Below are 10,555 nucleotides of genomic sequence, written 5' to 3'. Positions count from 1 at the left end.
GGGTGTCTGAGCACTCTAGACGGTTGAGGTCACCTCGGAGCCACATTCCATTGTGGTGAAGCTCCGTGGTATCGTTGGGAGCCTCCAATTCGGTTGTGGAGAGAACTCGAACCTTGTTTGTAAAGGTCCGTTTGCCGTCTTCAAGGGCACCACTAGTGAAATAACGGCTTCTCGCATTGTGTGAGGGCATGAGGAGAATATGGTGGCCCTAGTGGCTTCTTGGGGAGCATTGTGCCTCCACACCGCCCAAACGGAGACGTACTTCTTCTCAAAGGGAAGGAACTTCGGTAACACATCCTCGTCTCCACCGGCTCCACTTGTGGTTATTTCTTACCTTTACTTTGTGCAAGCTTTACTTGTGTTTTATCTCTAGCTTGCCTTGTAGCTTGTATTGCGCGCATCATATAGGTTGCCCACCTAGTTGCATATCTGGACAACCTATTTGTTGCAAACCCTAATTTTTTAAGAAAGGCTAAACATTGGTAGTTGCCTATTCACCCCCCCCTAGTCTACCATATCGATCCTTTCAACGACCTCCACCACCACCGCCACGAGCTACCCCATCAGTAGATCGAGGTCTCCCTTGCCTCCCCCAACTATCTAGAATGCATCTACGACGGAAAAAACGCAAGAAATCGGCTAAGTTTTGTGTACAAATTTGTGTATTTTCGGGTAAGAGGCCAGGCCGAGTGGGGAGCGGGTGACGTGGCAGCCGCGCAACCGCTGACCGGAGTGGACCGACCTTTAAATTGGCTAGATATGTTAAATAAAATATGTCAGGAGGTCCTGCATTGCACCTTTTTCTGTAGACCAAAGAGTAGCGAAAAACATTTGTGCTTTGTGAGATTGGAACTCATGACCCCAAAGGCCCTAACCAGCTAACCTAGCATGTGCTTATGCTAAAAAATAGGTTCATTATTTAATTAAAAAGTTCCACCTCGACTTTTTACACGAGAATAAGTCAATTTATATACATATGTAAATTGTGTGGAAATCGGGAAGCCACTTCAAGAAAGGAACAGAGGGAAGGAATTAAATGGATTGAGGCTAGCATGGCCGATTGGCTCTAAATAAATAAAATTATTGGATTTGCATGGATGGTTGCGTCAATATAAATTAAGCGGCTTTGTAAGTAAGACCAGATTTTGAAATTGTTTCTATGAGGGGGAGACCTTATAATTAATCAATTAATCCTTCTGAAGTCCATCAATCTTGCGTTAATAATCCATTTTTAAGACTTTCATGAGATAACCATAACAAACGAGGAAGTAGATTTCAACCTGTTGCCGACAGGCGGCACCGTCCGGATATTGTAGTGTTGCATTGACATAGGTTTTGATGGACATGTCAATTACTTTTCCGTTGCAACACACATGCATGTGTTATAACACAAAAGTAAACAACACAAGAAGTCTGTGTTATAACATAAAAGTAAACAACACAAGAAGTAAATGACTGAAAATAAGCAATTGTGTGGGGGCCACATGAAACCCGGGGGTGGGGGTGGATCGGGCGGGGTGCGAAATTGGTCAACACGGCGGCAGAATGGGATGGAGCGGCGATCGATTCAATTGATTCAATGGAGCGGCGACCAGGCGGAGGGGGGGTGGCTTCGACAATGGGGCAATGCAATACTGGTGGCCGGATTCGGCAAAGGCGGACAACAGGGATGAAGTTTCACGCCACGGTTGGATTGTGCGTGGCTGCAGGGCTTGTTTTGCGCCAACCGTGCGGCTACTATATATTTGCATAATGCGAAGCCAAAATATGTGATTGCCCTAAAATATTTGCAGCACGATTTAGGGATAGGGCGCCAGAGCACCGTTTTTTCGGTCCAAATGCCCTAGAGACAATGTTTTGGCAGCTGACCATATTATACATCATTTGTTGGAGATACTAATAACTAAAGTAGACTAGCTGCAATTTTTCCCTTTAAAAACAATTGTCGAAATAGAGAAACAAACTAGAATATTGATTTCATATTTGAAAGAGGTTCAACTCATACTATTGTTGCTACATACTCTCTCCGTCCTTCGTCCCAAAATAAGTGACTTAACTTTGCGTTACTAAGGGAGTATTTTATTAGTTGTCTATGATAGAACTCTGACCCAGAATTCAAGGGAACTAATAAACCTATGGAGAAAGTAAAATTTAAGTCAGGTGCCTATGTTAACAAAACGGAAATCTTCCATCCGCACTACCAACGATCATGCACAAAAACAGAACCAAAATTCCACACAGCAACATCTGCTTACTAACAATTTTAGGTAAACGGTGTACGGAATAAATTATAACAAAATAAAAGAGCAAAAACATTTCCAACAACTAACACGAAGAATTCAATTGCATACAAGCATACTATATCTTACGATAACAGGGTATACCTGAATTAAGATAGTTATACGAGTCACGGACACAAACAGCACATAGTTGTTACCCAATATAACTCTGAATACTGGACGACTAACACGGGAACATGAACGCTAAACTGAGAAAACCAAATGCAAAAGGCATTTGTGATGAAGGCTTGCTACTATGAACAACTTTGAGCAGGCAATGGACAAATCAGCAGCAGACACCACACAAATGCGGAAAATCTTGCGCATGGGACTTGGTGAAAGGAGACAACTTGCTAGACCAGCCCCCAGTCCGTGTCGATGAAAATGCCACCATTATCATTATCCTGCATTAAGAAGTATGGCATGGTTAGATGTTCATCCCCTGTTAAAAGTCGTGAATTTAACATGAAAGATATAGTACGTACTACAAGTCCCCAAAATGGCAGATCACATAAAGATTAAGTAAACAGTGGGAGTGTAAGCTAAATGTATATGTTCAGTGCAATCATGCAGATAATATTAAGTACCTCAGTGTACTGTTAGTGTACTTTCCTATAATAATGTTACAGGAATCAAAAAGTACTAGTACCAAAATAAAAAGTACATCTTATCTTAAAAGGAATAGAACACCACACATGCATGTGGGTTCCATATGAAATAAAAAATGCATGTCCGGCTTCAGTGAAGTGCATGCACCACCATAAAAATGATGAGCCAGTGAGAAAATAGTTTGTCAAGATTACTATTTTTTCTAAGCTAGTCAACATTACTATGCAGATGCTAAATAGAAGCAAAATAGATGAAAGTTTGGCATTAAGATATATTCTGCTGAAAATGAAATACAAGAGGATCATACCGGCCTGAACATATCAACAACAATGTCATCCAGACCACCACTGAGCTCCCTTTGTAGCCCACTTGTCCCCACGAGATCATTGTTGTTGTAATTGAGCTGATTACCAACAGCTTGCTGATCAATCTTGCCATCCTGCAGAGAGGGAACACCGCCTGTATTCCCGCCATCCAGAGTCTGCCTTGGCACAACCGAATTGTCAATGCGAAGGTTTGGCAATGAAGTGTTGATGCCTGAGTTGCTGAACGCAAGGTTGCTATTGAGCGCCTCTCTCGAGTTTGTGCTGTTTCCAAAGGTGAATGGCGCTGCACCCTGATTGAATACCATTGGAAGGGTATTGCTAGCTAGTGGTGCTACTTGGTTCTGCATATCATTTCCCAGAGATGTAATCTGATTTGATGGTGGTGCATAGCTAGAGACAGGTTGCATCCTAGGGCCATTCCCATGCAAGCTTGCTTGGGACATGCTGCCGTTCTGACCAAGTTGCTGAATGTTGGACGGAACTGCAGTTTGCCAGGTGTTACTACTTCTTCCAAGATCTGGAAAGTGGGGAGAATCACTAGCGAATGAGCTAAATGAATCTGTCGAAGACGAATTTATCCGACCAAGGTGTTGCCTGTTGTTTGATTCAAGAGACTGAACTGCCCTATTTGTAGTAGCCAATGGGGCACCATTTGAAATGTTTGCAAAAGAGTTACCAGAAGTACCAGTACCCATGGTTGACATGTGTGCACCCCTGATCAGGTTACCATTATTGACACCCAAATCGTTCAGGGAAGTGCCCAGATTATTCTGGGCATGGCCAAGGTGAAGTGGCTGCGACTGTGGAGACAGCAACCCATGCATTCCGTATGCAGAAGGGGAGTTCATCCTTGCAACAAGGTTATTTGACTGGGAATGGCTGCTGGTTGGAACTGGTCGGTATCTACCGTACGCGTTGTTGTAGTGCCTGAAGACATCCATTGAATTCATATTGCTGTAAGCAGGGTTCCTTCCTCCAAGTGCAGCAACTAGATTAGCCTGTCTACTTGCATCCATACTCATCCTTTTCAGATACAGCCGGTACTTCTGAGATTATGATAAAACAGCAAGAATCAATGAATTAGAATGACATTCAAAAACAAAATAGAGGAATGAAGGCTAAGACATGATGAATCATCAAATGAACAGTTCCATACGGAACTCAACTGAACAGATTGAAAGATATGCTGACAGCAATAACTTTCTTCTTTTGGTAATAGTAGGAAACAAACATCGCAATATAAGTTATTTTAAATGGAGAACCAAGCACTAGCTCGGTCAGCTAGAGCTTACGGGCGTAAGCTCGCCCACCCTCGTTCAATCTGCAGGGAAGGCTCATTTCTATCTAATAACTAACGCACAGTCAAAAGGAGGGACTCTTACCCCTTTAGCCGACGTTTTTAAAAGTTACTTAATACTTAATTGGGGGATCACAAGAAAATAACATGTACCATTATACTGCAAATGAAAATGCTCTTTAATATTTATCAAAATTCAGAAACAAATCCTCTTTCGACTAGAGATTATGACTGGGATATAACAATTAGAAGTTGGGCTCCATAATAATATTTGTACAGACATAAAAAGAATGGTAACACGCATGGATAGAAACTGAACCTGCAGATGACTAGCAACATTCTCCCTGGTGATGTTCTCTACATTCATGAGGTCCAATATCTTCTTTGGAACAGCCTCTGTGTTTATGAACAGAGATATGTTATTACAGACGACATAATGAACCCAGAAAACAAATAGCTTTTATTAATGACGACGACGACATGAAGTGAGTTCTTACTGTCAATGCCAAGCTGGTTGACAGCAGCAACAAACTTCCGGTGCAGCTCCACAGACCACACAACCCTTGGCTTCTTCTGGGATGACGAGTCGCCGTTGTCATTACTGTTCTCATCAGAATCGTCACCATCATCTCCATTGTCATCTCTATCCCTCCGTGACTGCCTCTTGTTGCGGTTAGCACCACCATTCTCACCTTCAGCATTTGGCCCCTTCTGACCGGCATCATCATTGTCACTACCACGGTTCTTGGTATTCCGCCTAATCACATGTTGCCATATTGTCTTCAGCTGCTCAAGACGCACCGGCTTTAGCAGGTAGTCACATGCTCCATGAGTTATGCCCTTCATGACTGTCTGCGTCTCCCCATTTGCAGACAACACTGCATGACAGATAGTCATTGATCAGTTCCAGAATAAACAACAAAAAGTTAAAATGCATGACATTATTCACTTTGTTCATATGATCAGACGCTAACACACATGAAACACTAACTAGGAAACAATTGACCTTTTAGGAAAAATTAATAGCCATTCATTATAGTAGCAGGCCTTCTGTCCTTTCTCATTTCTTCTCCAGTTGTTACACGTGAAGCGCAATAACATGACACAGCCACCGTTCTCAGTTGATACAACGAGTGGTAGAGCAGGTAATCAATTATGCAATATGATCACGGTAATGAACATATATCTAACAAAAGTAGCAGTAGCACATCGAAGAACTATCTGCAATATATTGGAACTGGGAATCTTTCATTGGTTCCCTGACCCATGCACCAAGCTATGAGTAGCCTCCAACAGATCTGAACCACACAAATGAACGAAGACTTTTCATCTTCCTTCCCTAACAAAACTAGCAGTAGCACATCAAAGAACTATCTGCGATGTTTGCAGGTTAGCAGACATAACTCATCTCCAAAGTTCTGAAGCACCAAATGACATGAAATGAAACAAGTAGATTCACTCGACAATCATTTCCCAGCAATGATATCTTTTAGAGCATCGTTTACAAAGAGCGGCAGAGGATTAAGCAAGTTAGCCTTACTAATGACTGGGAGGTCCATCTCCAGACCGACAAGCTCGAGGAGCTTGAAACCATCCATGTCCGGCATGTGGACATCGCTGATGACGAGGTCAAACTGGTCCTTGTTCTCCCTGAGCATCCTGAGGGCGGTGGCTGCCTGCCCAGTGGTTGTAACTGCAACATCACAGCAGATCGAATCCAAACACATTAGCAAACCACCATAACAACACATTGCACACGCATAAATCTAGGTTTCGGAAGAATCACCGACGAGAAGAAGAGGAGGGCCGCACAAGATGAAAGGGGTGAAAGAAAATCCAAGCAAAAATTCCATCTAAGAAACATTAGCAGTTGTCACCGTGGAAATCTAAAACTAAAACCACGAGAAGAGACGTGCATGGGAGATCGTCCGATCTTGCATAGGTATTTGGACGGGAAAACGCAGATTCCAAAGCAAGGGTGATTCCCAATAAAGTGGCTACGCGAAGGGAAAAAAAAGGAAGATGAGAAATCGGCAAACACAATAATGACAAAAATCCAATCATAAATTGACATTACACAGCACCCTGCGAAAAATAGACCGACAGGGCAAGTGAAAAATAGGGAGCGTGAATAAATCGCAGAAAACCAGCGGTGTAAATGCAAAACTCGGGCGCCAAATCTCGCGAATAGCACGCGCATCAAGCAAACAAGCGATTGAATCTAAGGGAAAAATACACTGCGGTGGAACAGCACGGAACCGGGCGGGTCTGTGCTTTGCTTGAGACTTTGATTTGACAGCAATACAGATTCAACTCCTCCTGCTAGCCCTGGACCACGCTGGGGGGAGGAAGGGAGGGAGGGAGGGAAGGAAGAGGGTGCATGTTGGCGACGGCGATTCCCGTACCATGGTAGTCGCAGCGGCGCAGGAGGTTCTCGAGGACCTTGAGGCAGGTGGGGTCGTCGTCGACGGCGAGCACGCGCATGCCCACCGGGAACTTGTCCTTGCCGCCGCCGCCGTCCCCCCCGCCGCCGACCCTCCCCTCCACGGTCATCTTCCTTCCCCCCCGAGTCCCACACGGCACGGCCGGGCCACCTAATGCCCCGGCGAGCGGCGCGGGGACGGGCGTCGCTGGATCCTACAAATCCAAGCGGCGGGGAAAGGCGCGGCGGGCAGATAAAGCCAGGCAGCCGGCCGGGCAGCAGGGTCAAAGCAGGGGAGAGGGGAGGCAGGGAGCAGGGAGAGAGAGGGTGGGAGCGAGAGAGAGAGGACGCGAGCGTGGACGCAATAATAAGAGGGCGGGGCTGGGGGTGGGGTGGGGGGCGAATGGGGTCGATCAATGGGAAGGAATTCATGCAGTGCAAAGATGGTAACCTTTTCTTTTCTCCCCCCTCCCCCTCGTTTCCCTTTTACGCCTCCCCCCTCATTCATGCGGCCATGCCATTTATTCCTGCCCCTCCATCCATCCATCCATCCATCGCAACGGGACGCATTTTCCTTTTCTGTTTCCTTTTCCGCTCGCTCGCTCGCTCGCTGCGCCCGTGCGTGCGTGCGTGCGGCCGGCTCCCGGTCGCCTTTCGGGCATAGCCATATCCGATGCCCCGTGCGCGTCCGTAACTACGAGCTTGCCAACTTTGCCATGCTCCGTCAAATCGTTGATCATCATCATTCATCAGACGCAAAAACTTGCACCCCACAAAAAAAATGCGTCGTGGCGTGTGGTTGTTGGACAGGAATGGTGGCGCCACTGGCCCAACAACTGCTTGGGGGCAGGGACAGCAATGGTTTTGGCGTCCATCTCTTTAACTAATGTTTCAGAGGCTTCTTTTTCTCTAAAAATACTGCCTGATGATGGCTTGATGCCGATGTGGGTCGAGCTGGCCGGGGCACGGCGGGCGTTCCCGCTCTACGGGGCTGATTGATTAAACTACGCACATGATAAGATTAGTGATGCACGACAGCTTAGCCATTACTACATCCATCTCTATTATCCTTGCTTGTTTACATTTTCCTTGATGATCCAATCAGCACGGCAGATCCACGGATCTATACTCTCTCTCCCTCCCTTCCTTGAAGTAAAGTATTTTTGCTACTATTCCAATCAAGGAAACTTTCTTACTCAACGGCCCAATGATTTCAATATGTTTAATCATTTCATGTAGGTTATAGTTTTTGCTTGCGAGCATTTTCCTTTGGGGTATCTTTGTTTTTAGAGGGAAGGAGGCGCGAGAAACGCCCGGCTTTAAATGAATAAAGCCTCAGCGACGGGCGGGAACAAGGTATCTTACAAAAAAAATAACCGCACAAGTTCGATTTAGTTCAAGTCGCACTTTCCAAGGTGATCGGATTGTCGTTTTCTAGCTCCAAACTCTCGTAAACTTTACTCCTATAAAGGAAAACGGGTTGCCTTTAGTTATGTGACTGGTTTGTCGTTTTGGGGCGGCATTCTTTACATCGTTTCTTCCAAATACACCGGGATTCCATCAGTTTTGGAAACACCGATCGGCCCATCGTATTCCGTCCCCGGTATTTCTCTCCCCTGGTATTCATCTCTCTATCGGTCGCCCAAGGTGGCCATGAGCGGACGCACCGCCATACGGATTTTGTCGGAGCCATATGGATCATGGGATTGGCAAGGCGCTTGACTCTCTCATGGATCCCTGGTGCGTGTGCCACCCCGCTGCTTGGCGGTTCTCGGTTAGAGCTCTTGTTGGCCGGCGGGTTGACACGACGACGAGCAGGCGGACTATGCTTTTTTTTCAGGTGCAGGGCGCGGGCTCGAGCAATTGCGAAACGAGTTATTCGAACCACTAGTCGTCGAAGACACGAGGAAGACGACGACGAGGCAATGAGGCCGACAAGCTCCATGCTGCTTGTGGGCCTGCACCCGGCTTGACTCTATATAGGCGGCAACAAGGTGGGTCTGAGAGCGCATAGGGTGGCGGGCATCCGGCAAGAAGTCACACTCTTAGACTAAAGCACCCCATATCCATTCATGAGATCAGCTCGAGGAGGTGTGCGGCGGTGGGATGAATAAGGAATTAGGGCCGGAGGAGCGCGCGGGAAGGCGGATGGGTACGTTCGCGTGCTAGAGGCGAGGCGGAGATGTGCAGCGGCGTGCTAGGGAGGAGGGTTGAGTCGACAGCGGCGGCTGTGATGATTGCGATGAATGGGTTGCTCGTAAAATACCGATTTTCTTCTATATGCGGTAAAATACATTGATGCGTTATTTCCGAGCTTATGAGCTTAGATGGCTCCCAAGGTAGCCTTAGACTTAAGAACATTCTAAGTGAATTAGGATTATGAAAACCGCTATATCAACCCCCCCCCCCCCCCCCCCGACACACATACCGGTTATGCAAACAGTTAGCAAAGTCCATGAATTCATCTTAGCTTTTATATTTGGAGATGGGCTCATGTGAATGTGAGCGCATGATGAGCGTGTATTGTGTTGTGTGTGTTGTATGGGCTTCTTGAGTGCAATTTATTATCTTTTTTCATGGGTAAAAAATCTTTTAGTAATATGGTGAGAATATGCGTTTTCTCAAACCGACGCTGATCTAGCAATACTTCACCCATGGGATCACCCAAGCCGTTCTTATGTTAATAACAGTATTGTATGTAGTATCTTATGTTAATTTTATGTGCACATGAAATGGCTGCTGTTCCCATCAAGTGCCTGCACGGCCAGTCTATGATTGGTTCACACCCTGTGCTTGTACTTGCGATAATGTACTTTTCCACCCATTTTATATACGGAGTTATTCTGTGGCAATACTCTAAGGTATCAACTTGCCCTCGCGGAATCTCGTGGACACAGAGCGCCGCAGGCTCTTTTACAAGTTTTGAAAAATAGCCTGGACCATAAAAGAAATCGGGTGTCATTGTCAGAGCAACGAGCAATGCGCCAGCTAGACCAGGATTTTATTTTTCTTTTATTGAGAATCGCTTCAAGAACGTGCGAATTGTGTGTACTACTGCTGTGCGTGAGAACAAGTCGTCGTGCTACGTGAGATCAAGGTGACATGATGAGTACGTGGCGAGGACAAATAATACACGGAAAAGACAGCGTGCAATACATTAGAGCTGTTTAATGCAGTGAATTACTGGAAAATATTCTGTAATAAGGGACTACAATTAACAGCACGGAGCTGTTTAATGCAGTACATTTTGCTGGAAATATTTTGTAATAAGGCGTTTATGTTGGTTTTCGATTTCTCGTAGTATAGCTGTGCGTATAAATTGCATCAGACGATATAGTATTTATTGAGAATATATTCCATTTACTGCCTTGCATTAATAGTAGTACGAAATAGGTAGAAGCGGGCTTCACCAGCAGTGCCCCGGCTACAATAATCCAAGGTATATTTTAAGGACCCCCACTAACCCAACATATCCAGCCCTATATGCAAAGGCCGAAATATCAATGGCCAGCGTGATCTGCCAACCGAGAAAGCTCCCTCACATCACATATTTGAGGTTTTTTTTTTTGGGTGTGTGTTCTCGTTTATTTGTTTTATCTTCCGCGTGCATGGACCACATCTC

The 10,555-nt window shown here is 45.5% G+C and overlaps 1 protein-coding gene across 1 annotated transcript; it reads right to left on the bottom strand.

Moving 5' to 3' along the window:
- Positions 1 to 2,326: 2,326 nt before the first annotated feature.
- On the bottom strand, positions 2,327 to 7,319 carry LOC125516927 (two-component response regulator ORR24). Its single transcript, XM_048682185.2, has 6 exons — positions 6,917 to 7,319; positions 6,052 to 6,204; positions 5,009 to 5,389; positions 4,831 to 4,907; positions 3,196 to 4,260; positions 2,327 to 2,683 (listed from the first exon to the last, which is right to left on the bottom strand). Exons 1-6 carry the CDS (start codon positions 7,062 to 7,064, stop codon positions 2,633 to 2,635), a joined length of 1,875 nt encoding a protein of 624 aa, XP_048538142.1. The 5' UTR covers positions 7,065 to 7,319; the 3' UTR covers positions 2,327 to 2,632.
- Between the last annotated feature and the right edge of the window lie 3,236 nt (positions 7,320 to 10,555).

This window comes from Triticum urartu, chromosome 6A (genome assembly GCF_056163025.1).
Source record: "Triticum urartu cultivar PI428250 chromosome 6A, HENAU_Tu73, whole genome shotgun sequence".
Lineage (NCBI taxonomy): Eukaryota > Viridiplantae > Streptophyta > Magnoliopsida > Poales > Poaceae > Triticum > Triticum urartu.
The sequence above is the reverse complement of the archived record's forward strand: the minus strand, read 5'-3'. Positions and strand labels throughout refer to the sequence as shown.

Excerpts from the sequence above, each read along its gene's own strand:
- LOC125516927 (XM_048682185.2), bottom strand. The coding sequence starts at position 7,064 with ATGACCGTGGAGGGGAGGGTCGGCGGCGGGGGGGACGGCGGCGGCGGC. Across the intron at positions 6,205-6,916 it reads GCGCCGCTGCGACTACCATG|TTACAACCACTGGGCAGGCA; the intron begins GTACGGGAATCG and ends GTGATGTTGCAG. Across the intron at positions 2,684-3,195 it reads TTGTTGATATGTTCAGGCCG|GATAATGATAATGGTGGCAT; the intron begins GTATGATCCTCT and ends TTCTTAATGCAG.